Source organism: Natator depressus, chromosome 8 (assembly GCF_965152275.1).
Source record: "Natator depressus isolate rNatDep1 chromosome 8, rNatDep2.hap1, whole genome shotgun sequence".
Classification (NCBI taxonomy): domain Eukaryota; kingdom Metazoa; phylum Chordata; order Testudines; family Cheloniidae; genus Natator; species Natator depressus.
Window position 1 is genome coordinate 66,024,022 of NC_134241.1, and position 27,946 is coordinate 66,051,967.

Sequence of the window (27,946 nt, forward strand, 5' to 3'; positions counted from 1 at the left end):
CTAAACCTCCCCACTGCAACTTGAGACCATTACTCCTTGTTCTGTCATCAGCTACCACTGAGAACAGTCTAGATCCATCTTCTTTGGAACCCCCTTTCAGGTAGTTGAAAACAGCTATCAAATCCCCCCTCATTCTTCTCTTCTGCAGACTAAACAATCCCAGTTCCCTCAGCCTCTCCTCATAAGTCATGTGTTCCAGTCCCCTAATCATTTTTGTTGCCCTCCGCTGGACGTTTTCCAATTTTTCCAGATCCTTCTTGTAGTGTGGGGCCCAAAACTGGACACAGTACTCCAGATGAGGCCTCACCAATGTCAAATAGAGGGGAACGATCACGTCCCTCGATCTGCTGGCAATGCCCCTACGTATACGTCCCAAAATGCTATTGGCCTTCTTGGCAACAAGGGCACACTGTTGACTCATATCCAGCTTCTCGTCCACTGTAACCCCTAGGTCCTTTTCTGCAGAACTGCTGCTGAGCCATTCGGTCCCTAGTCTGTAGCGGTGCATGAGGTTCTTCCGTCCTAAGTGCAGGACTCTGCACTTGTCCTTGTTGAACCTCATCAGATTTCTTTGGGCCCAATCCTCTAATTTGTCTAGGTCCCTCTGTATCCTATCCCTACCCTCCAGCGTATCTACCTCTCCTCCCAGTTTAGTGTCATCTGAAAACTTGCTGAGGGTGCAGTCCATGCCATCCTCCAGATCATTTATGAAGATATTGAACAAAACCGGCCCGAGGACCAACCCTTCGGGCACTCCACTTGATACCGGCTGCCAACTAGACCTGGAGCCATTGATCACTACCCGTTGAGCCCAACAATCTAGCCAACTTTCTATCCACCTTATAGTCCATTCATCCAGCCCATACTTCTTTAACTTGCTGGCAAGAATACTATGGGAGACCGTGTCAAAAGCTTTGCTAAAGTCAAGGAACAATACGTCCACCGCTTTCCCGTCATCCACAGAGCCAGTTATCTCGTCATAGAAGGCAATTAGATTAGTCAGGCACGACTTGCCCTTGGTGAATCCATGCTGACTGTTCCTGATCACTTTCCTCTCCTCTAAGTGCTTGAATATAGGCTGTGATGCTGAAACCTTAAAAATTGCTGCAAAAATTCTTTGTCACTAATAACGACATGTTTCCGTTACAATTTATACTATATTGGTTATAGCTATGATATGATATGAAACCCTAACCATGCCTAACATGCACCGTCATTCACACCCACATCTTTCACACAAGCCAGCATGAGGTTCCAAGAGAAATATGCCGCCTTTACTAAGACAACAGCAGGACATAAAAATGAATGTGTCCGTAAGATTTCCTCTGCCCCACCCTACAAAGAGGCTGTGTGGATTTACAGATCTGGGTTATACCCTGGGCTGTCACACTCTAGCACTCCTTATTTCACACAATGGCTCACAACAGGAGTCCAACCAAGATCAGACTCCTGAGACAGGCTTTTCCTTTTTAAGGAGCAATGCAGACAGTGAGTATCTGCAGTGATGCAAGGCAGCCTTTTCAAAACAAGGTCGCTTTTCTTATTGACCTGGAATACAGCATTGGAGAGTCCTTAGGTTAGAATGGGAAAGGTAAACTTAAGACAGAGTCTATATTGGTGGAGGCCCTGGCACAAGATCTGTGGTGTTCTCAGATCCCAGTTGGCTTTCCTAATCCCTCTGTCCTTGCTCTGTCTGCACCACCAATCTTAACACTCAGTCACATGATGCCTTTTTTCTCCAGCTAGTGCTCTGCTTCCCTGCAGAGAGGTCAGGGGGGAAGTAACTTGTTCTGGGAGTGAATGTGTGCTTATTGAGGCTTCCATTGACTCTGTAATATCTTCCATTCAAATGTGTTGATTCCAGCCCAGACAGACCTAGTAGGTATATGTCTCAAATGCTAGCCCTGACCTCTAAATCTCCCAGGGAGAAAATTAATTATCCCCCCCAGTGGGTATTAATGCAAAGTGAATAGATAGTTCATAAAAATACTACAGAAAATCCCCACATTTGTCACATCCGTATTGATCAATTTTCATCCCACTGGTGGTGATAACAGAAGTCACAGGAGTACAGTGATCAATTTTCCTCGATTAACTATTGACATTCATTATGCTTAAGATATATGCATGTATTTGAAATGTTAACAGCATAGAGAATTATAGAGCAGAGTTAGGAATCATATTTATAAATTTCAGCATAAGCTTTAATGGATTTCCTGAGCACAATAAGATAGTGTGTTTGATGCTAGGAATATATCATGAGTTTATGACTGTGACAGTATATTTAGACCTCTCCAGTTAAAATGAATTTAGTTGCTTATTTACCATTTGCTAGTACAATTGAGCTTAAGAATAGTGATTCTATTAAATTCTCCCTAGAATCTGCAAAGAAGGACTCAAATAGTCAGTTAAAACTAGATTTACAAAGTCAAGAAAATGTAACCCAAAAGTTGGTGCAAATCATAAAGCCCCCAAAGCAAAGTTTGCAGGACGATAGTAATAAGATCAGAGAACTGGAATGAGTTCACAAGAAATGGGAATCAGACACAGAAATTGTTAAAACAACTCTTGGACTTCAGGGAGGAGGAATTTAGAAGGTCAAATGTAGAAATGCAAATTGAAATCCAGGCTTCTGAAGCTGATCTTACTGAGAAGGAAACTGAAGGCCAATAAAAGAAAATAAACCCCCAGAATAATAATCAGCTTCCATCTACAGGTTAAAGATCAAAAACTGGCCCAGGTCCAATCAGGAGTCCAACATTTAAAGGCTTTAATTGAATCCAAAGGGAAAGAATTCAAGCAGCCGGAAGCACAGATAAGAAAACTAGACTATTGTAGGGAACTCCAAGACTCAGATATTGGAAAGAAAAAAGGAGAGGGGAAAAAAAAAGGGCTCCTCTTCTGTGAAGTGTGTGCTAGGAAAAAGGAACCATCAATACAGAATGGTCTAAAGGGTCCAAGGAATTACCAGTTTCAGTGCTTGTGGTGCTAGGTTTATCATGTAGTGAAGAGACATCATGTTATCTTGTCTTCCTCATGTCATGTCCAATCACACAATAGGGACAAGGGAATAAATGTATCTGAAAAGAGTACATGTCCCCAAGCATGTCCACAGCCAGTCCAAATACATACATGTTCATGTGCATATGTGATAAATGAAGGGGGATTGGGGTGGTAGCTCCCTTTTATGGACACCCAGCCAGCCAGTAGCTATAAAATCCCTCTTAGTAGCTGTTCTCTAATTGCTCTACCTATAAAGGGTTTAAAAAGTCACTGCGATGCCTAGGTAAAAGGAAGTGAGTGGGCACCTAGCCAAAAGAGCCAGTGGGAAGCCTAGAACTTTTTAAAATTGAAACAAGACTCCCCTTTTGTCTGTCTGTCTGTTCTCCAGGGAGAGGCAGACAGGGCTGCAACTATGCAACTGAATCCAAGTAAGAAGCTTGGATTCAGGTATGAAAAATCATCGGTATCATACCTAAAAACTCCTCATTTGAAACCCTAGATATGTAAGTAGATCAGGGAATGTCTAGGAAGACGCGATTTGGTTTATCTATTTTTATTTCTTTATGGCTTGTGGACTCTGTGCTAGCCCCAGGTGCTTTTGTTTTGCTTGTGACCTTTAAACTGGACCTCAAGAAACTATTCTTGATGCTTAACCATTGTAGTTGCTCTTTTTAAATCTAGCAATAGCCTAAGTTCCCAGAAGTATTTTCTTCCTTTTGTATTTTTAATAAAATTTACCTTTTCTTAAGAACAGAATTGAATGTTGGGTCCAAGAGGTTTGTGCACATGTTGTTTAATTAGCTGGTGGCAACAGCTGATTTCCTTTTTTTTTCTTTCTCAGCTCTTCCCTGGGTGTGCGGGGGGGGGGGGAGGGGAGAGGGGAGAAGAGGACTTGAGGGTACCCCAAAGGAGGGAATTCCCAAGTGCGCCTTCCTGGGTTCTCAAAGGAGTTTTGCTCTTGGGTGGTGGCAGCATCTACCAATACAAGGTCAGAGAGAAGCTGTAACCTTGGGAGTTTAATACAAGCCTGGAGTGGCAAGTATTTTTAGAGTCCTTGCGGGCCCCACCTCTGCACTCGAAGCACCAGAGTGGGGAAACAGCCTTGACGGCATATATTCATGCAGCATTTGTAGCTATTTAGGGACAGCCCTTGTGTTTCCAACAATTCTCACTATGGGGTGTGAGGAGACTGACTGAACAGTTTCCCCCAGAATCAGGCTAGGGAAATAAAAACTGGGGCAGGGTCTCCCTTTTTCCCTGCCTGGAGGGAGAGCCTAGAAGCAGCAGGCTCTCTTTTTCCCTCTGTCCCCTTGGAGGGGAGGGAGAATTTGAACGGAAAGAGCTCTTGCAGTATAAAAATCTAGAGGACGATACAGCCAAAGGCAGAATTTTTTCTTTCTTTTTCCAGTGTCAGCATTCTCCTCCCTCCCGCCCCCAACACACACAATTCATAGCTCACTAATTAAAGAATACTAAAAGTGACATTCAAGGAAAATTCTGGGACTTGGGTAACAAAATGAATGTTATTTTTTACTTCCAAGTCTCTCTAAGTTTCTTCAGCAGGTCTGGTGAATCTTTAGTATTAGCATAATTAGGTATCGCAAAATAATGGCCTATTTCGCCAGCAATTATTGAAAGCTAATAAAATTATCTCCTAATCTTAAATGTTGCCCCTCGTTCAATTTACCATTCTATTACAACTGGTTTTTAGGTGATGGGAAAAAGCAAAGAGGGAATTAATGTATTAATTATATACTGGACTATTTATGTCTAAATCATGCCCAAAGAAATGGAGGAAGTCTTCCTTCTTTTCCCACTGAGGTACCTACTTTTTAAAATGTAGCCCAGAGTCATTTTTATGCCATGTTAGAATGGAAACAATTATATTAAATTATTTAAAAGAGGGTCTTCACTAATAGTAAAGCAGCTACAATTCTTTCAAATAGTAGTCTGGTATATGCATCCCACAATACAGAAACACTTCATCTATGGAGTTAATCTTGCATTCCTTTCATGCCCAAAACTCCTAGTTGCCTTCAGTGAGTTTTAAATGCATTGGGTATGCAGGATCAGGCTGTGGGTGTGCAAAGTGCTTAAGCACATGCTTAAATTTAAGCATGTGAATAGTCCCATTGATTTGCTGAATTGGGGCTTTAATATGCAATCCAAATTCTCTTTCATGTTTATATGATTTATTAGTATTTATTAGAAACTCACCTTGTAGTAGTGCCTGGAGACCTCCAGGGGGCCCTGTACAGACATACAGTAAATGACATTTCCTGCCCCTCATAACATCCTATTGTATGTTAATGTGACTTTTATCCTGTGCATACACCTCCCTATAATTAGGAATGATATAGCATTTTTGTAACTAATAGGGTTGTGTGGCTCTTGGGTTAAGACTCCTCAGAGTATGACAGCCAGACTCATTGTGGCTTTTGTTGCACTTTATAAATTATACTAGGACTTTATTCTGATTTGGGTACCAAAATAATGCAAGTTGCAGATATATCTTTTGGCACACAAAAGTCAATGTTTTCAAAGCTGGGTGCCTAAAGAAAGGTACCTAAATCCATATTTAGTAGAGCTGGTAGAAAAATTTTTGGACCCATGTGGGAAATTCAGATATTTCAAAATTTTTCTTCCTGAATCAGGACAAAACAAAATATTGAAAATTTATCAAGGAATGGAGAGTCCTGAAAAATTTTGATTGAAAGGTTTTGTTTTGGCTTGTTTCAACATTAATCTGTGTCCCCTGAGCTGTCATGGTGACTCGTGTTCCCATTCTCCAGTATAGGCTGAGTTCTTTGGCCAGATTTCCCATAATGTGGGAAGATTTCCCATAATGTGCTGTGGTCATGTGACTCCCAATATGCATTACTGCATTCACCCAGAGGGGAGACTGCAGTGTACCATGGGAGGTGTAGTCTAATCAGGAAGCCTTGCCCATAGGGGAGAATGGGGGGCATGAGTTACCTGAACAGCAGCTCCCATGAGGCACCATGGCAGCTCAGGTGGACTCAGATTAATGTCAGGTTTCAGAGTAACAGCCGTGTTAGTCTGTATTCTCAAAAAGAAAAGGAGTACTTGTGGCACCTTAGAGACTAACCAATTTATTTGAGCATAAGCTTTCGTGAGCTACAGCTCACTTCATCGGATGCATACTGTGGAAAATACAGAAGACGTTTATATACATACAAACCATGAAAAAATGGGTGTTTACCACTACAAAAGGTTTTCTCTCCCGGTACCCCACTCTCCTGCTGGTAATAGCTTATCTAAAGTGATCACTCTCCTTACAATGTGTATGATGATCAAGGTGGGCCATTTCCAGCACAAATCCAGGTTTTCTTCCCCCCCCCCCATCCTTGCAACAAAGCCCGTTGCCAACGGTGCCCACATATCTATTCAGGGGACACCATCACAGGGCCTAATAACATCAGCCACACTATCAGAGGCTCGTTCACCTGCACATCTACCAATGTGATATATGCCATCATGTGCCAGCAATGCCCCTCTGCCATGTACATTGTTCAAACTGGACAGTCTCTACGTAAAAGAATAAATGGACACAAATCGGATGTCAAGAATTATAACATTCATAAACCAGTCGGAGAACACTTCAATCTCTCTGGTCATGCGATTACAGACATGAAAGTTGCGATATTACAACAGAAAAACTTCAAAACCAGACTCCAGCGAGAGACTGTTGAACTGGAATTCATTTGCAAATTGGATACAATTAACTTAGGCTTGACTAGAGACTGGGAGTGGCTAAGTCATTATGCAAGGTAACCTATTTCCCCTTGTTTTTTCCTCCCCCCCTCCCCGTTCCTCAGACGTTCTTGTTAAACCCTGGATTTGTGCTGGAAATGGCCCACCTTGATTATCATACACATTGTAAGGAGAGTGATCACTTTAGATAAGCTATTACCAGCAGGAGAGTGGGGTACGGGGAGAGAAAACCTTCTGTAGTGGTAAACACCCATTTTTTCATAGTTTGTATGTATATAAACATCTTCTGTATTTTTCACAGTATGCATCCGATGAAGTGAGTTGTAGCTCACGAAAGCTCATGCTCAAATAAATTGGTTAGTCTCTAAGGTGCCACAAGTACTCCTCTTCTTTTTCAGATTAATGTCAAACTCAGATGTTCTGATGTGAGTTAACCTGACCCAAAGCAGACTATTTCATTTCAATTTTCCCAACAGGACATCAAAAAAATTCTGAAAAATCAAAATTTTTCTTTGGAAATTTTTGATTTTGTGGAAACTGCTTTTTCTGTCAAACATTTTGTCAGAAAATTTCTGCCCAACTCTAATATATAGGCATCTAAATCAATGACCTGATTTTCAGAAGTGTTGAGTATCCACAAGCTGTCTTTGAAGCCACTGGGAGTTGTCGGTGCTGGGCATTTCAGAAAATCCGCCTACTTTTTATTTAGGTGCCTCAGTAGGGATTTAGGTATTTGTCTTTCGGCATCCAGGTTTGGAAGGTTTTGGTCTTAGTATGAGTATATTTTTTCCAATGTAGTACATCTCTGTAAGGGGATTCCAATATCCCCTTTTTCCATATTATGCCTCTACCAAATATGGATTATACAATCTACAGATGAAAAATATATTAGCTCATCTAGCTCACTTCTCTGTTAATGAAGGATTCTTTATACCTACAGGCCAGATTCTGATACTTTTATTCATAGTGAATAGCAGTTTGGTTTCAGTGGGATTTCTTTTTGAGTAAGGTGCTACAGGAGTACTTGAATTTGTCTGTAAATATTCCACCCACCCCATTGCCCTTATAGGCATCTTTACTTGCAAATATTTTTCCTGATCTGATTGTTCAGGGTTGTATAATCCAGAATGAATTTCCTAATCATTTCTTTACTAGACATCATAAAGGTCTGTGCAGGGCGTGAGAATTACATTAAATGAGAAATTTCAGAGTAACAGCCGTGTTAGTCTGTATTCGTAAAAAGAAAAAAGAAAAGGAGTACTTGTGGCACCTTAGAGACTAACCAGTTTATTTGAGCATGAGCTTTCGTGAGCTACAGCTCACTTCATCGGATGCATAGCATATTGTGGAAACTGCAATGCATCCGATGAAGTGAGTTGTAGCTCACGAAAGCTCATGCTCAAATAAACTGGTTAGTCTCTAAGGTGCCACAAGTACTCCTTTTCTTTTTTCTTTTTATTAAATGAGAAATAAAAATATATTTGAGTGAAACTGTAGAGTCTAAACTGATCATTCAACAAATATATGAAAAGAACCTACAATTCAGAATCATTGCCTCCATTCCATAGTTACTGCTCACTTTAATTACAAATGGCATGTTTCCACTGCTGATAACATACTTTATCAATATATTGCAAACATTTGCTGATGGAGCATTTTGGAACAATGTAGTAAATATTTTAGTTAATCTAATCCGCCTAGCACTTTTGTTCTGACCAAGACACACAATTAAGCACTCACTTCACGTCCAACTCTGTGCCTTCTTCCATATGGCCTTCCATGACGTGGAGCACAATGCATGTTTTTGAGTCCTTTCTTCAAATGCATTTCTTCCTTGAGGGGCCTGTATCCTAGTTTTTTCAAAGCATGTATTAGGTAAGCAGAAAACAAATGCAGAGGCACCTACAAGGCACAATGCTAACTGTTAGGAAGCTTATTCCTTCACCCACTTACTTCCCTGGTCCTTCTCGCATGAACAGAGAGCAACAATACCCGAAGTCCAAAGGTGCAAACAATTCGATGTTTATTGGGGTGAACTTCCAGCAAGCATGATTCCAGTTTTCTTCCTTAGTGTCCCCCTTCCCAGCTCTGACACCACAGCGCCTTACACCTGTGTCCCTGTTCCCATTCCTGCCCTTAGCCAAACATGATTCCAATTTCCCCACCCCCATTCCCTGTTCCCATTTCCCCCACCCACCCACTCAGTCACTTCCTTCCTGATTGACTGCAGACTAGTAAAACTTGAGTTCTGCTTAGCTATACCTTAACCAATCATTTTACTGAAATTTAACTAACCAATCCTAACATAGTGTAACACGATTATGTAACCAATTATATCCCACCACCTTAATTAGTTTACACCCAGCAAAATTAATTATACAGCAGACAGGAACAATCCCAGAACCAGACAGAGATTAGACAGACAAACAATAGCAAAGTGGGAACTATAATGACAAAACAATACAGAAGTGAGGATTTCACATCCCAGCTATTGATAAGTGAGTTCTTACCAGACAGGATGCTATCAAACTAAGTTTCCTTTTACATCTTCTACGCACTTCCCTTTCTCTGGAGGCGATAGGCATTATCAGGACAGGACTGTATTCCTAACAGCCCAATAGCACCTTATTTCAGTGTGACTAGTTTGGAATGTGAGGATGTGACCGGTTGCTTCCCAGCTTATGGCTGCCTCTGTTGCTTAGCCAAAGGCCTTAACCTAAGAACAGGGAGGGCCTCAGACTGTCACAGTAAGAGAAGGCCCTTACACCGGCAGACAGTGATTTTGATTCTTTCTTTTATACCTCTAGAACTAGCTAAGTGATAAGAATACACCTAAATTCTTAGAGTATAGGCCTTTACAGACAGGCCTGAATATCTATATCCTAACACTAACCCTTGCTTGTTTCTATTTATTGCATCATATCAGTCTTCTATATTGTTCCTTTAGATTGTAAAGCTTTTGAATCAGTGACCTTGTCAGATTTATCTTAAGAGCCTAATGCACATTTGGTTCTATATACATAATAAACAGCAATCCCAATAATAGTGAAGTGATAGGTTTAACACAAGTTGGGTTTTTGTCTCTAGCACACCATAACACAAGCAGTGGGCCTTCCATTTCATTCAGGGAGATGCCACTGCTACAAAATGCTGCGGTACTTGCTCATGTTTTGCACAGTAATTTCCATTCTTTTGTGCTTTCTAGTACGTAGCATTGTGAAAGAGAGAGAGAAACTGATTTATATTTCTAATAGGGCTGTCAAGCGATTTAAAAAATTGCATGATTAAAAAAAATAGAATACCATTTACTTAAATATTTTTGGATGTTTTCTACATTTTCAAATATATTGATTTCAATTACAACACAGAATACAAAGTGCACAGTGCTTACTTTATATTTTTTATTACAAATGTTAGCACTGTAAAAAACAAAAGAAATAGTATTTTCAATTCACCTGGTACGAGTATTGTAGTGCAATCTCTTTATCATGAAAGTTGAACTTACAAATATAGAATTATGTACAAAAAACCCCTGCATTCAAAAACAAAACAATGTAAAACTTTAGAGCCTACAAGTCCAAACAGTCCTACTTCTTGTTCAGCCAATCACTAGGACAAACAAGTTTGTTTACATTTGCAGAAGATAATGCTCCTGCTTCTTGTTCACAATGTCATCTGAAAGTGAGAACAGGCATTCATATGGCACTGTTGTAGCCGGCATCGCAAGATATTTACGTGGCAGATGCACTAAAAATTCATATGCCCCTTCATGCTTCAACCACAATTCCAAAGGATATGCGTCCATGCTGATGATGGGTTCTGCTTGATAACGATCCAAAGCAGTGCGGACTGATGCATGTTCATTTTCATCATCCGATGCCACCAGCAGAAGGTTGGTTTTCTTTTTTGTTGGTTTGGGTTCTGTAGTTTTTGCATCGGAGTGTTGCTCTTTTAAGACTTCTGAAAGCATGCTCCACACCTCATCACTTTCAGATTTTGGAAGGCACTTCGATTCTTAAATTTTGGGTTGAGTACTGTAGCTATCTTTAGAAATATCACTTTGTGTCATCTTTGCATTTTGTCAAATTTGCAGTGAAAGTGTCCTTAAAACTAACATGTGCTGGGTCATTATCTGAGACTGCTATAACATGAAATATATGGCAGAATGGAGGTAAAACAGAGTGGGAGACATACAATTCTCCCCCAAGGAGTTCAGTCACAAATTTAATGCATTAGTTTTTTAATGAGAGTCATCAGCATGGAAGCATGTCCTCTGGAACAATGGTAAAGCATGAAGAAGCATATGAATCTTTAGCGCATCTGGCACGTAAATATCTTGCGACACCAGCTTAAAACAGTGCCATGCGAAAGTCTGTTCTCATTTTCAGGTGACGTAATTAAGAAGTGGGCAGCATTCTCTCCCGTAAATGTAAACAAACTTGTTTCTCTTAGCAATTGGCTGCACAAGAAGTAGGACTGAGTGGACTTGCAGGTTCTAAAGTTTTACATTGTTTTGTTTTTGTAAGTTATAAGTCTACATTTGTAAATTGCACTTTCATGATAAAAGAGATTGCACTACAGTACTTGTAGGAGGAGAATTGAAAAATACTATTTTATCACTTTTACAGTGCAAATATTTGTAATAAAAATAATATAAAGTGAGCACTGTACACTTTGTATTCTGTTGTAATTGAAATCAATATATTTGAAAATGTAGAAAAGCATCCAAAAATATTTAATAAACTGCAAATGGTATTCTATTGTTTAACAGTGCTATTAATCGTCATTAATGTTTTTTATCGCAATTAATTTTTTTAGTTAATCAAGTGAGTTAACTGTGATTGACAGCCCTAATTTCTAATCTATATTTAGAATCTAGATAATAAGACAGATTTTAATCACTAGACTGTGTTGTGATGCCTTTTGTCATTCATAAATAATTGCACTCATAATTGTGCACCTAAAATAAACTGCTTACCAAATATTAGTAGTTAGATCTCTGACTACCTGTTTGCAAGAGAAAACACAAAGCCTGGGCTGAAAGTCTAGTCTCAATTATTTCCTGAAAAATATGACTCAGATTATCTCTCACAGGTGAATAAACTCTAGGCACTGATGAGTCTTGTTAATTCAGTGTTTAATAAACCTACAATCCCAAAGAGGCTATAACAAATCCGTGTGGCTTATTCCTGGGGGAATTCTGTGCAGAATTCATGTCCCCCACAGCTTTCTTTGCTTCCCTGCAGAAAAATGACTTTCTGACAGGGAAGCGAAGGGAATCTGTAAGAGCAGTCATGCACCACTCCCTAGCAGTGCAGGTACATCGTTTCAGGCACCTGGAGTAGCCAGCGGAGAGGTAAATCACTGCAGAGCTGGGGACACCTCAGTTGGGATCAGCTGTAAGTCTTGTCTGGGCTAGAGGCAGGAGAGGACGGGACTTCCTCTTCCCTTGCAAGGAGTGACTGGGGCTTTGTCAGACCCACCCCCAGAAACCTCCCCCAGCTCCACGAAGTCAGCATCTTCCCCTGCTTCCTTCCCCCATCGCTCTTCAGCTGTTGGGGGAGGGGTCACTGTACAGGGAGCTGCTCACCAATCCCCATGCATCCGGACCTCCCATACTCCAACACCCCTGCTGAGCCTTGCCCAGTACATCCACAACTCCCCTAGCCCTCCATAGGTGAACCGCACTCCCTCCCCCCCGAGCTTCAACCCCTGTAGCTAGAACCCCCCTGCACCCAGACTCCTTGCTTCCAGACCACCACCCCTTCATGCTGACCACTTCCCCTTGAGCTCCCTGCACTCAACCCCCCCCCCCCGATGCCCCACTCCCTACACCACCCTCAGTCCCCACATCCAGACCCCCAGGCTAGCTGTACCCAGACCTCCACCATGTGAAACCCTACTTCTCCAGCACCCAGACCCCCTGCACCCCCACCCCTCCCCTAAGCCCCAACTGCCTTCACCTGGAAGCCCCCCCCCCCGAGTCCAATTTCCCCTGAACCTGGAACCCCACAACAAGCCTCTGTGCATCCAGATCCCCCCCACACCTAAACTCCCCACTGAGCTGCCTGCACCCAGATAGTCCCACACAGAATCCTCTCACCCCTTACCTGGATCCCCACACTGAGCCCCTCCACACTTGGATCCTGTCTGGTTGAGCCTGCCTGCCCCACATGTGGTGCAGAGGGGCAGGGCCCCAGTGTGTTTCTTACACAGCGCAAGGCCTGGACCTGCCCCAGAATGCAGAGGCTCCAGCATGGCAGTGGGGAGCACTGGCTGTACAAAGGTGGGAGATCACCCTGCAGCGCTCCCATCCCCACCCCACCCCCAGGACACAGACTCAGTGGTGAAGCCTAAGCGACCAGAGGAGCGACTAACAAGGGAGTTTTGCAAAGGAGTTTACAGGGGGTGTCTGGGGGAGAGGAGGGGGATGACTACATACACTTAACATTCTTTAAACTTAAGCTAAAAAAATCCCCTGATTAAAAACAAAACAACAAAGGAACCAGCTGCAGAAGTAAAAAGAGAATGCAGGCAGAAGTCCAGCAACAGAGTGGGGGCTACCCAGTTTATTGCACCCAATGCAGCATGTATGATTACCTGCCCTATGGGCAGGTGGCATAAGTGTGCATTTGGTGGAAGGAGCTCCTGGCCCTCAGAGACTGTGTACAGGCTTTGGAGACCAGGGCGCAGAGCTGCGGGGGCTAAGGGAGACAGAGAGGAACATAGATGAGACATTCCAGGACACAGTAGAATGGTCCCACCCCTGGTCTGACAACCTCTGTGTGTGGTTGAGGAGGATGAAAGCCTCGGGGAAGGAGAACATCTAACTGGAGCCAGAGGAAAATGATCCCATAGTTGGGGCCCTCCTTCCAGATGGTGATGTGGTATCCTCTCGCACGGAGGATACCTCTCTGGTGGAGGGAACTCCAGATATTATTAAGACACAGGTATTAGTTATGGGGGATTTGATCATTAGAAACATAGATAGCTGGGTTTGTGATGACCAGGAGAACCACATGATCGCCTGCCTGCCTGGTGTGAAGGTTGAAGATCTCTTGAGACATCTAGATAGACTTATGCGTAGTGCTGGGAAGGAGCTAGTGGTCGTGGTACACGTAGGTACCAATGAGATAGGGAAGGATAGGCGAGAGGTCCTGGAGGCCAAATTTAGGCTGCTAGACAAGAGATTGAAGTCCAAAACGTCCATGGTAGCATTCTCTGAAATGCTTCCAGTTCCATGCGCAGGGCCAGTTATACAGGCAGTACTATAGGGTTTCAATGCGTGGATGAGACGATGGTATAGGGAGGAGAGGGTTAGATTTATTAGGAACTGGAGAAACTTTTGGGAAAGGGGGAGCCTATACAGGAAGGATGGGTTCCATGTAAACCACAAGGGAACCAGATTGCTGGCGCTTAAAATTAAAAAGGTTGTAGAGCAGTTTTTAAACTAAGGGCTGGGGGAAAGCCAACAGGTGCAGAGGAGCACGTGGTTCAGATGGAGACACCCCTTGGGGGAGGACCTATTAATGCAGATTCCCTATGTCCTAATAAGGAGGAGATGATGGAAGATGATAAAATACAGGTAGGATTTGATGAGAAACAGTCAAAAGAAAAAAGTCCCATTCAAGTACATCATGTAATGGCAGACAGCTAAAAAGTGACAAGTTTTTAAAGTGCTTATATACCAGTGATAGAAGTCTAAATAATAAGATGGGTGAACTAGAGTGCCTTGTATTAAATGAGGATATTGATACAATAGGCATCACAAAAATGTGGTGGAATGAGGATAATCAATGGGACACAGTCATACCAGTGTACAGAATATATTGAAAGGACAAAACGGGTCATGCTGGTGGGGGAGTGGCACTATATGTGAAAGAAAGAGTAGAATCAAATGAAGTAAAAATCTTAAATGAACCAAACTGTACCATGGAATCTTTATGGCTAGTAATTCCATGTTTGAATAATAAGAATACAGCAGTGGGGATATACTACTGACCACCCGACCAGGATGGTGATAGTGACTGTGAAATGCTCAGGGAGATTAAAATAATGGGGGATTTCAACTATCCCCATATTGACTGAGTACATATCTCTGCATCCCTTCCTGAGGAGATAAGTTTCGTGACCTCTTAAATGACTGCTGCTTGGAGCAGCTCATCCTGGAACCCACAAGAGGCGAGGCAATTCTTGACTTAGTTATAAATGGAGCACGTCCAAGAGGTGAATATAGCTGGACCCCTTGGTAATAGTGACCATAATATTAAATTTAACATCCCTGTGGCAGGGAAAACACCACAGCAGCCCAACACTGTATCATTTAATTTCAGAAAGGGGAACTACATGAAAATGAGGAGGTTAGTTAAACAGAAATTAAAAGGTACAGCACCAAAAGTAAAATCCCTCCAAGCTGCATGGAAACTTTATAAAGACATAATAATAAAGGCTCAACTTAAATGTATACCCCAAATTAAAAAACGTAGTAAGAGAATCAAAAAAGAGCCACCATGGCTAAACAAGCAGTAAAAGAAGCAGTGAGAGGCAAAAAGGCATCCTTTAAAATGTGGAAATTAAATCCTAATGAGGAAAATAGAAAGGAGCATAAACTCTGGCAAATGCAGTGTAAAAATATAATTAGGACGGCCAAAAAAGAATTTGAAGAACAGCTAGCCAAAGACTCAAAAAGTAATAGCAAACCCCTTTTAAAATTACATCATAAGCAGGAAGCCTGCTAAACAACCAGTGGGGCCACTGCACAATCAAGATGATAAAGGAGCACTCAAGGACAATAAGGCCATTGCAGAGAAACTAAATGAATTCTTTGCATCAGTCTTCACAGCTGAGAGTATGAGGGAGATTCCCAAACCTGAGCCATTCTTTTTAGGTGACAAATCTGTGGAACTGTCCCAGATTGAGGTGTCATTAGAGGAGGTTTTGGAACAAATTGACAAACTAAACAGTAATAAGTCACCAGGACCAGATGGTATTCACCCAAGAGTTCTGAAGGAACTCAATTGTGAAATTGCAGGACTACTAACTGCAGTCTGTAACCTATCATTTAAATCAGCTTCTGTACCAAATGACTGGAGGATAGCTAATGTGACGCCAATTTTTAAAAAGGGCTCCAGGGATTATCCTGGGATTAACTACAGCCGGTAAACCTGATTTCAGTACCGGGCAAACTGGTTGAAACTATTGTAAAGAACAAAATTGTCATACACATAGATGAACATAATTTGTTGGGGAAGAGTCAAGCATGGTTTTTGTAAAGGAAAATCATGCCTCACTGATATACTAGAATTCTTTGAGGGGGTCAGTAAGCATGTGGATATAGTGTACTTAAGATTTTCAGAAAGTCTTTGACAAGGTCCCTCACCAAAGGCTCTTAAGCACAGTAAGCAGTCATGTGATAAGAGGGAAGGTTCTCTCATGGATTGGTAACTGGTTGGTTAAAAGATAGGAAACAAAGAGTAGGAATAAACGGTCAGTTTTCAGAATGGAGAGAGGTAAATAATGGTGTCCCCCAGGGGTTTGTATTGTGCCCAGTCCTATTCAACATATTCGTAAATGATCTGGAGAAAGGGGTAAACAGTGAGGTGGCAAAATTTGCAGATGATACAAAACTACTCAAGATAGCTAAGTCCCAGGCAGATGGCAAAGAGCTACAAAACCCATAACAAGGTTGAGATAACTGGTGTGTGAAGGCTTTAGTTTGCGTAGGTCAAACTGACCTTTTTTTGCTTTTTACAGCACGGAGATATGTTAGACATACATATCTTTCTTGATGCACCTTTAGGTAAATGGTAGTTTTGAGCTGAAACTGTTGTCAGCCTCTCAGATGTATAAGTTGTTCATTATTTTTATTATTATTTCCTGCCTGTCTCTGAGTCTGAGATCAGAACTGAGCCCATAGTTAGTAGAAGGGAAACCTGGAAATTGTTCAGAAATAACTAAGTTTGGATTGTTTTGCCAAATAACATACCTGTGCATTAATTTTGGATTTAGAGTCACATTACCTCAAACTGTAATCATACAAGCTAAGCAAGGCCAAGCCTGGTCAGCACTTGGATGGGAAAACTTCAGGGAATGCCTATCAGATTCAGAAAATTATAGTGCCTGCTGCTGAATTACCATTATTCTCTCTGATCTAGTGTACAACCATGGCCTCAGTATGGTGGTATTCTAAGTTCTTTCTAAGCTGTGTGGTCGCGCAGCAGCCTATTAAGCACCGTGCAGGTGCTCAGGGCTGCGGTGGGGGGGAGATGAATTCTCCCCCAGCCCTGGACCTGCTGTGGCACCCCTCCCCAGGCACTGACCCAGCCTGGCCCAGTGGTCACAGCACTGGCTCCTCTCCGGACCCTTCCCCATGCGCTTCTTAGCCAGCTGGCTGAGGCCTCCTCTCTTTGCCTCCGTGACCGTCAGGCAGCAGCCGCTGGCCAGTTGCGCACAGGGCAGAGGGAGGGGGCAGAAAGGAGCCCACATCTGCTGTTGCTACTCTGGGCTGCCAGTGAGGGACGGTCTGCCGCTTTGAGCTCCCCCGGGGTCCGGAGCCTGAAGGGGTGGACCATCACTGGCGGCCTGGACTGCAGACGGACTTGCTGCGGCCTGGGGAGAGGCACCCCTCCCCTGGCCCCAGCCCAGTCCCCCCAGACCTGACGTGGACAGGGGAGAGGCACCCGAGCCCAGCCCCTCTGGACCTGCCAAGGACGGGGAAGAGGTGCCCCAACCCAGCCCCCCCCGGACCAGACGCAGCCCAAGGAGAGGCGCCTATCTGGTGGCCACAGCCCCGGGGCTGCTGCGGCAGGGAGAGGTACCTCTCCCCCCACCAGACCAGGGGAAATCTTGGATCCGACTTCCGGGAAGAAGGCCGGAGAGAAGCTGACAGAGGCAGCAACCACATTCTGTCCAGCCCTAATGCTTCACTGCCACAGATGGTCCAGGTGACTGCAGACCAGGATGAAATGTGAAAGGTGCTGCTGCAGCGGGAGAGAGCTGGGGGGAGTCCTCTCTTCCCACCATAGCCCCTGGGCAGCCTGCACCCTAAATCCCGCACTCCCAGCCAGAGCCCTCACCCCCTCCTGCAACCCAACCCTCTGCCCCAGCTCTGAGCCCCTTCTCACACTCCTAACGCCCCAGCGCCACCCCCGCCTCATGAACTTTGTTATGTGCACCAATATGGAGGTGATATGTCACACATCACCTCCATATTGGTGCACAAAACACAAATTTTTCTGCACCCGTGTGGGAAAAAGTAGAGGGAAAACTGGTGGTGGTATTATTACAATTTAGGTAGCACTAAAGAGGTTTCATTTTTAGTAAAAAGAAGGGGTGCAAGGTTCCTGTGCCAGGAAACTGGAAGGTGTGCTTTTTCAGATAAGATATAAAACAGCGGTCATGACAGTTCTGGACAACTGCGCCTGTATTTCCCCTCTGTGGTCCCTTAGGGCACCAACTCTCGGCTTGTGGCTCCTCAGCCATCACCTGTCTTGGATTGAGACCTGTGTGTCTCTCCCTCCCGACCAGCGTTTTTCCAGGCTGCTCAGTTCCCTGCTTACACTGTGACATTCCCAGCAAGCCAGATTGCCTAAACAGGACAGCATCTGTGCTTTGCTTTCTCTTCCAGGGCTTATGAACAATATAATTGCCAGCAGTTCTAAGTTACCACATAGCCCTTTATAAGCAAGCACATTTATTTTTAAGGTGAAAGCAGTCAAGAAGTTTGCCAATGTATATATTAGGTGTAGTATACACCATGTTAATAGGTGTTATGTGCATGATATTAATAAGTGTTGTGAAGTTAATCTAACTGAATGTATTATTCTCTTCTCACCATTCTGTTCACTCATGTCAAGTATCCCACAACACTCTGCAAAACTGAAGTCAGCTTTGGAATTAGAAAATAAGAAACTTGTAAAAGCAAAGATGCATGAATACTTTGTACCAAGTATAGTTAAGGAGTACTTTTATGGCTCATCAACGCTTTGACTGTAGTATTCAAAATAAGAGCTGGAAATTTTAGGGAGGTACCTTCGCAGACCAGTACCTGGAATGCTTGTTTCCAAAATAAAGATAAGAAAGGTACAGAACAAGAAGTTAAGGAATTAGTGCAAACTGGTGGGTTGGATTTTAGTGACATATAAGAGTGTTGTAACTTGTAAAATCATGCTATAAATACTACTAGCTGAAACTCATTTCTTTGAAGCACACCTATGTAAGGTGAACACACAGTGAGAACTTGCTTCCCAGAGGGAGGGTATGTATGCCTCCTTTTTTTATTGTATTGCTTTGTCTTTAGGCAATAAATGTGGCTAAATTCAGTTATTTGGTTTCTTGAACATTTGTAAGAACAAGCCGTGAGTGTAATCAAACAATTGACTACAGCTTTTAGACAATACCGAGAGAACATATTAAAAAATAAAAGTTCCTATATGCATGCTAAAAGCTTATCAGAGGTAACCTTCAGTGTTATGGGACTCAATAGATCAAAGTCCTTCCAACCCTTCCCAGGAAGAATTGGGGCCTCCTTTGGACAGAAGGTCCTGTCTGTTTCCTGGATGAGAAAGAAGGCCCTGAGTCAGAATAGACTCAGATTCTTTATTCAAAAGTCCTTTTTGTCTGTTGGTCTCTGGAGAATCCAGTTTGAAATCGTATATGTGAGTCTGTCCAGATGGTGGTACTTCTCTGGAGGTGTACCTGAGTACATTTGCCTAATCAGCCCCTACTGTTCTTAGTTCCTGGAGGAGCTGTGGTCAACCTCTCACATGGAATTATGTAGAATCCCTGGCACACAATGATACATAAACTTCATACAATAGGTTTTCCCAGATATATTGCAGGAGATTGCCACATCTTCCCCTTAAAGAACTGGATGACCGACATCCTAGGGAAACCCATTGACTTATTTTCTGGACAGGTTTATTTCTGTGGATGGTGTTTCTGCCATTACCTTTCATAATTTCACATTTCATCCTGGTCTGCAGGCACCTGGACCATCTGTGGCAGTGATGCATTAGGGCTGGACAGAATGTGGTTGCTGCCTCTGTCAGCTTCTCTCCAGCCTTCTTCCCGGGAGTCGGATCCAAGATTTCCCCTGGTGGGCTGGATGTGTCCTGCAAACCATCATCTCCCGCCCCCCGGTCATCAGCATGCTGCAAGTTCACGAGCTGTACTGTTGTCTGATCCTTACTGCTGAGCTGCCTTTCTTTGCACAGCTCAAGCATCTTCAACTGTTCATAATTCATTCTCCCTGTCTCCCTCTTTTCTCTCTTTCTTTCCCTAAAAGACTGAGACTTTTCTCTGTGCTTTTCCCTTCCATGGTACTTGCTTTCACTGCTGTTGGGACTTATGGTAATTCACCCAGTCATAGATCCCACACATGCTGAAACCCTCTATGTCACAGTTCAGGGCAGTGGCACCTATATTCTCCCCTTTATGGTTCCTCGAGGGTGCCAACTCTAGGCTCCTTAGCCATCACCTCTTTTGGGTAGAGACCTGCATCCAGGGTTTTTCCAGGCTGCATAGTTCCCTGTGATATTCCCACCAACCGAGACTGGCTAAACAGTCCAACATTTGTGCTTTGCTTTCTCTGCGAAGTCTTACAATAATGTAATTGCTCAAGTTATGAGTTACCACACAGCCCTTTATAAGCAAGCACATTTATTCTGATGGTGAAAGCATTACAGAGAAAACATAGAAAATAATTAAAGTTCTTATACACATGCTAAAAGCTTATTTGATGTCACCCATTAGTCTTATGTGGCCTTAGTGATTGGGGTCTCCTTTGGTCCAATTGCTAGATCAGAAAGAAGGCCTGAGTCAGTGTAAACTCAGAGTCTTTACCCAAAAGTCCTTTCTTTGTTTGTTGGTTTCTGGAGGATCCACTCTGAACTAGTATAGGTGAGCCTCGCCAGGTGGCAGTAATTCTCTGGCGATGTTACAACCTGAGTGAATTTGCACAATCATCCTTTCCCCTCTCCCTCCCCCCACACTGTTGTTAGTTTATGGAGGAGCTGTGGTCCCCCTACCCCATGGAATTATGCAGAATCCCTCGCCCACAATGATATTTCTTAATAGAGCAAGATCTCCCAAAGATATTGCAGGAAGTTGCCATCTGTGTCACAGTGACTACTTGTGGTCATTGAAAGATCCCATAGCAATTTCAACAAGATGAGTCTGTTGTTCTGACCAATTTTCAATATGGGAAATACACTCTGGCTCCCTAAATTCCTCATTGACTTCAATGGAAACTGAGTTACACCAATACAGAGCAGTGTGGAAATCTCATTGTGTGTATGTGCATGATATAATTATTAATATACTCTGAATATTATAGCAGAACTCACGTTCAAAAATCTTCAGGTACTGCAGTTCCTTTACAGTGTGTACAATGGCAAAAATAATGAGGTTTGATGAAAATGGTGATTGAAAAGAAAATTCACTTTCTATTGGATATGTACCTAAAATTGGCGTTTTATTAAAAGCAGGCTGACCTATGTGGTGAAATGCAGAAAATGCTTTATAAATATATGGAAAGCTGTGTATTCCACATAGTTTTAGATGATCGTACCTACATGAAATTGAAATGCAGATGAGCTGATTAAGATCTGATATTCATTATACTTTAGTATTGTCTGGCAGAGTTCTGTATAATCAGACATGCACAACATGCTTCCTGAGCACTTTCACAAAGCCTTGACTGTATAATGACAGTTAAAGTGCATCTTTTCCAATAATTACATGGTCTGCATTCGGTCTGGGCTAATAAACTTCAGGACAACTTACATTCCACATTTTAATATTAGAAATCCATTTAATTATAAGTAATCTTCAGATCTGTATGTCACCTATATTTGCATTTATATTCCTCAGTGTCTCTGCAATATAATTTTCTGTTTATTGTCTTGAGTATGCACCTAATATAAATCTACAATTTCACGTAGGCCGTGCTGGCACACAGCCAAGCCTTTAATTTATCTCACCCTTGTTTTGTAAACTAAAAGAGACTGCTGGTGTGATTAGCAAACATTCCATAAGCAGGGCTGAGGTGGTAGCTTGAACAAATGACAATACAGGTAAACAGGTAGTAATCTCCAGATGGGTTTTTCTAGAAACAAAAACTGTTAAGATATGCTGTTCCCTCATGTAATATTCCTACGAGGTATCTGCCAGCAGTGGGCTTTTTCCCCCCTGGAGGTGGAGAGGCTATCAAAGAAGGTAATTCCCAAATTCACAGTCTATTCACCACAGGGGAGTAAGTAGCCAAGTAGAATCTATTGCCCTTAGGATTTTTGCCTGTGCTGATTAATTGTTTTCCATTCTAGACTATCATATTGGTAAAATATTTACATTATGTATGATGAAAATCTGCTAGGAAATGAATCCACACAGTGTTGCTGTCTTTTGATTTTCCTTGTCTCTGAAACATTGCCATGGTTTTGGTTTACTCTTACTTTTCTCTCTATCCCTTTCTGTCACACTCTGTAATTGGGCTAATAAAAGGTAGAAACAAGGATTTATTATACCTTGAGCAATACTTAAAACAAACTTTTATTTGCTGGAACAGCGCTTTTTATCTATTTGCTGCTGTATATTTTGACACTCCCTCTAAATACTAAATCTGACTTTATTAAAAGTTGAATCACTGCACTTCTTTTTTCTGTGTGTACGGGGTTGTCATTGCTTTTTTTGAGGCAGACTAATATTTCTATATAAATAAACATTTCATTTTAATGAAGCTTTAGGAGACGCATTTAAGCAGGGGATATATCGACTTCATTACTGTCAATCCACAAAAGTTGCATGATTTAAAGAAAATATTCTGTAATACTTTTGTAAATTAGCCTTGGAATAATTCTGGCAATGACTAGAGTGAATACAGATTTAGGGTTTTTATAACCTTTTCCTCTAACAAAAGGTATCTTTTTATTCAGAGTGGTTTGATACATGTTAGAAAACATGTTAGTTAGTCAGACTTCATTGTGAACTAAATTCTGACGTTGAATTTGTATTTCATCCATATAGCAGACCGTAAAATGATCAAGGAAATAATTTTTAAAAATTGTCTTAAGAAATTGCAATACAAATTCCTGAAATTGTTTATGCAGGAATTTTTATTTATTTTTTTTATCTTCCAGTGTTAAAGCAACAAGAAAACATTTAGAATGTCCTTTGGTGGAATCTTATTACACTTGTTATATATGTAAACTGATATTCTTTGATGCCAGCACGTTGCCCATACAGAGAAATCTCTGCACAATTAAATGAAAGGAGAAAAGAAAAAAAAAAAGAAAGATTAAATAAAAAGTAGTAATTTTCTTATCCGATTACAATTAAATACATTAATAAATTGTCTGGTAACACAAATTGTCAATAATACAAAAAATCTACATTGTACATTATTTCAAGAAAAATAACTTCATTTGAATACAAAAGGATAAATACACTTTTTGTTCTATAGCCACTCTTGTACAGTAGATGAACACAGCATCTTACTGATGCAGTGCTGCTAAAATATACAAGGATATGACTGTCTTTGAGTTTTATTGAGGGGGGCTGTTACACATGTGCATCACTAACATCAGACAAAGAAACCTTTCAACCAACAAGGGTTACAGAGCAATGTTCACTAAAGCACAGGTTGGAAGGGATTTAGGGACTGAAGCAGGCCAATATGGCAGCTTTAACAGATTTCCTTATACCCACAATGCACTGACAGCAAAGAATGCCTCTATTTGGTTGGTCCACACACTGGGCAGAGGTACAGTAGCGCACCATATCAAAGTGGCAAATGTTTTTTATTTTCCATTTTGGGGACTTGTCAAAGCCTTTTCAATCCTTTGTACTCTTCGCAGCTGGCGTTGTTTATAGTAATAGACTTGGCAGCTGCCAACTTGTCTTGAGTCAGAAATTAACAGTCTTTTGACTCAGAGTGCAGTCCACAATTGATTAATATGGCTTAGTTCAGTTGGGCCTTCTTAGTTTATACGTGGTTTTATTCTTTTTCTTTTTAAAATTTTAGTAGCAAATGCTTGGGTTTTGTTTTGCTTTTTTGTGGCACATTCCTTCTGAAGCAGTCTGAACGCGATGCCATCAACCAGACGGAGCCTAGAATATGAAAAGCCCAGTTACTCCTAGTAGAGCAGTCAGCGGTAATAGAGGGCCATGTGATACTGCCACATTGCCGGAGTTTTGGCTGCAGCCTCCTGGATCCCTTTCACACTTCAGCTTCTCACACAAAATGCCAGTGTAGGCTGGAGGGCACTGGCATCGCATGTTTTTGAGGCATGTTCCTCCATTCTGGCATTGCAGTAGTTCTTTGTCACATACATTTGCTGCAGGACAAGGGGAAAAATAGAAGAGCAGAATAAGCTTAAGTTCATTCGTTACAGAAAGCTTTGAACTTAATTTTTTTTCTCGCCTTAGAGATGTAAATAGATATGTGATTCCAGTTTCCAAACAATTGCAGTTTACTATTTTTTCTCATTTAGCTATTTTCCCATAATTTTTTTTGCTGTAATCTGAGAGAATATTATCTTCCATTTCAGACAACTGAATACGAAGTTACTTAGTACCAGCTGTTTGTCAGTGCCTTTATTATTATTTATTGAACTGGAATGCTTGGTGAAGTGCCATATTTGAAAGGCCAATGTGTATGTTAACATCCCAGAGCTCTTGAAAAACATTAATGGCAATTAAAAATGCAACACGATGAGGTGAAATGAATAGAACTGTATGAGAAACAGAACTGCCCCTGATACTGAGTGACTTTTATGTATTAATGTTCTGGAAGCTCAACAAAAAGCAGTAGGGGATATGGCATGGGAAAGTCAGCATGCTCTATGGGTGTTAAATGATGTTAGTTTAAATTCACACACCATGTCAATGTGAGAAGAGAGAGAAAGGGCACCATTTTCATTACAGACCTACATATTTCTTCTTAATTGTGTATGGTGCTTAGGTACCAGGGTGATAGACACTTTAGAAATACCTAAGATATCTACTGAAGATAGCGAGGAAGGGTCACTAGGCTTTTTCTTTCCATTAATTAAATAAAACTGGATTGAAACATTCCCCTATAAGGGTGCGTACAGGCATACCGTGCTATTGTCTCACTGTAAATTCTAGATTATATTATAGAGTAGAATATGCTATAGATTATATTCCCATTTTAATAGAATATTTTCAGATTCAAAAGCCAGAAAGGACCATTGTGATCACTGAGTCTGACCTCCTATATAATACAGACCATAGAGCTTCCTCCAAATAATTCCTAGAGCAGATATTGGTTTATTTTAGTTTTTCTTTAAAGAGGACAAAGGGACTGATCCTGCACTTCTAATTTGGGCAGAATTCCCATGCAATCATTAGGAATTTGCCCTGAGTAAAGGAAAGCATGATTGGATCTAGTGTAAGGCCTCCAGGATTTGGAACAATGTTATATATTGCTTAAGCATGTAACATCCAGGGAACACACTAAAGGAGGCAAGGTAGAAAAACAAATTATTCTCAGTCTTTCCGCTGTGAGATATGCTAATTGTTCTTTACATTCATAGATTTATAAATGCTTCACTTTTTTAAATGTAAAAATACCATGATAGCTGAAATCCAACAGGTGGCCCAGATTCTCAAATGTTATTTGGTAAAGCTCTCTGTCATAGGTTTACCAAGGCTATGTGGTGATTTACATCAGCTTTACATAGGTCTGGCCCAAAGCGTTTCTAAAAATGACTTTGATTTGTCAAAAAACAAGTTATTTTTTATCTACTCCCCTCTTAACACCATCCCCTTGAACCAAAACAACAACAAAAAAGTCCAACCATCCCAAACACCAAGAGTTGTTTTCATCCTTAAATGTCCTTTCTCACATATAATCACTTTCTAATTCGGTGCATACAAAGGAGTCAAATGCTGATGTTGGTGCGCTTCCTCTCCAGCATGTAATAATATGAAAATAACCAAAAGGCAACATCTACCCAAGTGTTTCTCACTTGACACCTTTCTCAATTATTCTTTCTTTTCAACCAATTGATATAACATTGAAAAGCATCTGCAATTTCTGTTCAGTAAGTATCTCAACTGATTATGAAAGTTCAACTAATGCAGATTATTCAGGATATCATGAAGAGGAAGATCGTATGTCTGCATTTCAGTGTTCTTTAGTATAGTACATTGGGCTATTTTTACATGATGAATATAAACTAAAAGGAATAATAAACAACAAAATAAATACTGCATACAATGGTACCAAATCCAGAATGGTAAACTAAATTTTTCAACATTCAAAGTAAAATTGAATATTTGGTTATGTCTATTATAATGAAAACCAAAAATGTTTATATATAATCATACAATTTATGTAGTGTTAACAATCATAGCAATAGCAAAGGTCAAATAAAAAGTACTGTCTTATTTAAAGATAAAGCTGCTGGCCTTTGCTTATTCTAATGTAACAAGCCTCTAACATTTCCTTTGATTGGGCAACAGTGGTGGGGAAATATCTATTCCATCAATATTAATCATTGTTGGCCTTAGAATAATTGAGTAGAAATCAATAGTTAATTAAATATCCTTTTTACATAGAAGATGAGATCTTTTTTCTTAATGTTTGGTTTTGAATCCAAATTAGATATATACCAACACCTTTGCCTTTTCCAAGTAGCCAATTAAACAAGTTTATTTGCCTACATTTTCTGTTAAAAAAAAATTTTTTTTGACAGACACTCTGATTTTTTGCCCCTAGTTTTCTGGGTGTGAATTATTGTGGTAGCATTCCACAGTACATTCACTGCTAACTCTATCTGATCTACAGACACAATGAAGCACTTAGAAATCTAACTCCTATAAAATATCCCCACAATAATTTGCACTTACAAAATTGCGGATGCAACATCACATAGGATGCTTTTCAAAATTAGGCCCAATATCTCTCATTATATCTAATGTTGCCTTAAGTCATCAAACGGAGTGCTGCATAAAAAGTTTCAATGTCAATGCTTTTTTGTGTACTCACAAAGACCACATAAAAAGGTTAATGAAGGTAGACAAAGGCATAGGCTAATGACCTGAGCAAAGTACTAGGAGTTAGTAATTCTGAGTTTCTAATTCTTGTAATGTCAGTGACTTCTCTTATGAACTTGGCAAGTCATTTCATTTTTCTTAATTTTCTCATCTGTAATACATAGATAATAATTAGGGTTGCTTTGGAGGATGGGGGCAAACAGTTGTGAAAGTTTTCATGCTGGTTTCTGTTAATTTTATATTGTTTTAATTTTCCAGTCAGCTCTAATACCCTAACTTACATCACAGCGGTGTTGGAAGGAAAGATGCATTGTTTGCAAATGGCTTTGAAAATGACAAGCCGCATCTACATTCAAATGACTGTTATTTATGTTGCTACTATTTTATTGACTTAGGACCTGCATTAACTTCTGATAATGTTTCCAGCACATAAGTTGCACAAAGCTATGGATCTGTACTTGAATTGTGACCAAAGTTACTCATTTAACTAAGCCTAGTCAGCATGATGCAAAAACCAAGAGAAGGGCAGATACGTTAGTTATAGTTAGGAAAAAAATTAAGAGATTTTCCAGTCTACTATATTTTAAATGTTAAATGCAATATTTTGCCAGGAGAGTTTACCCTGACACTTGTATTATTATGTACTTGCTCTCTATCAAACAAACCCAATGATAAACAATAATAAAAATTTAACATCCCCCTCCCAACATTGTGAAATGAACAAGGCTCTATTTGTTCTTGTTTCTATTAAAGAAATGTCAAGGTGGAAACAATTGTATGTATTAGGCTAGGAATAAGATCCACAAAGTACCCATCCAGCTACTTTAAATTGGTGGTGGTTATTTTCAGAGTTTGTGGTACCATCTTTTGCTTCTATTTATTGACATCATTCAGATAAGCCACGCCTTAGTAAGAGGTCTGCAGTCACTCCTATGGTGAGAAAAGGACTATATGGAATGTCTTGAATATAACTACGTATGGCTTTCAGAGTGCAGAGTCAAAGCTTTGCCTGAGCAATGGATTTTACATTTTATTTTTTCTTCCAAGTATCAAAACAAATGTACCTCAGTAATAACCTGGCAGATATCTGCTGGGCTGCCGATTCTGTCAAACTGTGGTGGATTTTTTGCTAATGCTCACACATAGGACAAAGATGATCCCACCAAGCTTATATCCTTACCCAGAACTG

The 27,946-nt window shown here is 41.0% G+C and overlaps 1 protein-coding gene across 8 annotated transcripts in view; it reads right to left on the reverse strand.

Annotated features, from left to right (window-relative positions):
* Positions 1-22,845: 22,845 nt before the first annotated feature.
* The window catches only part of NTNG1 (netrin G1), a 200,242-nt gene continuing 195,141 nt past the window's right edge, over positions 22,846-27,946 (reverse strand). For 5 of the 8 annotated variants that reach the window (XM_074961223.1, XM_074961231.1, XM_074961225.1 and 2 more), the window contains one exon: positions 22,846-24,071. In XM_074961223.1, coding sequence (XP_074817324.1) covers positions 23,845-24,071 — 227 coding nt within the window. In that variant the 3' untranslated portion in view covers positions 22,846-23,844. The remainder of the gene's footprint in view (positions 24,072-27,946) is intronic. The other 3 variants (XM_074961230.1, XM_074961228.1, XM_074961227.1) reach the window with 1 other exon arrangement.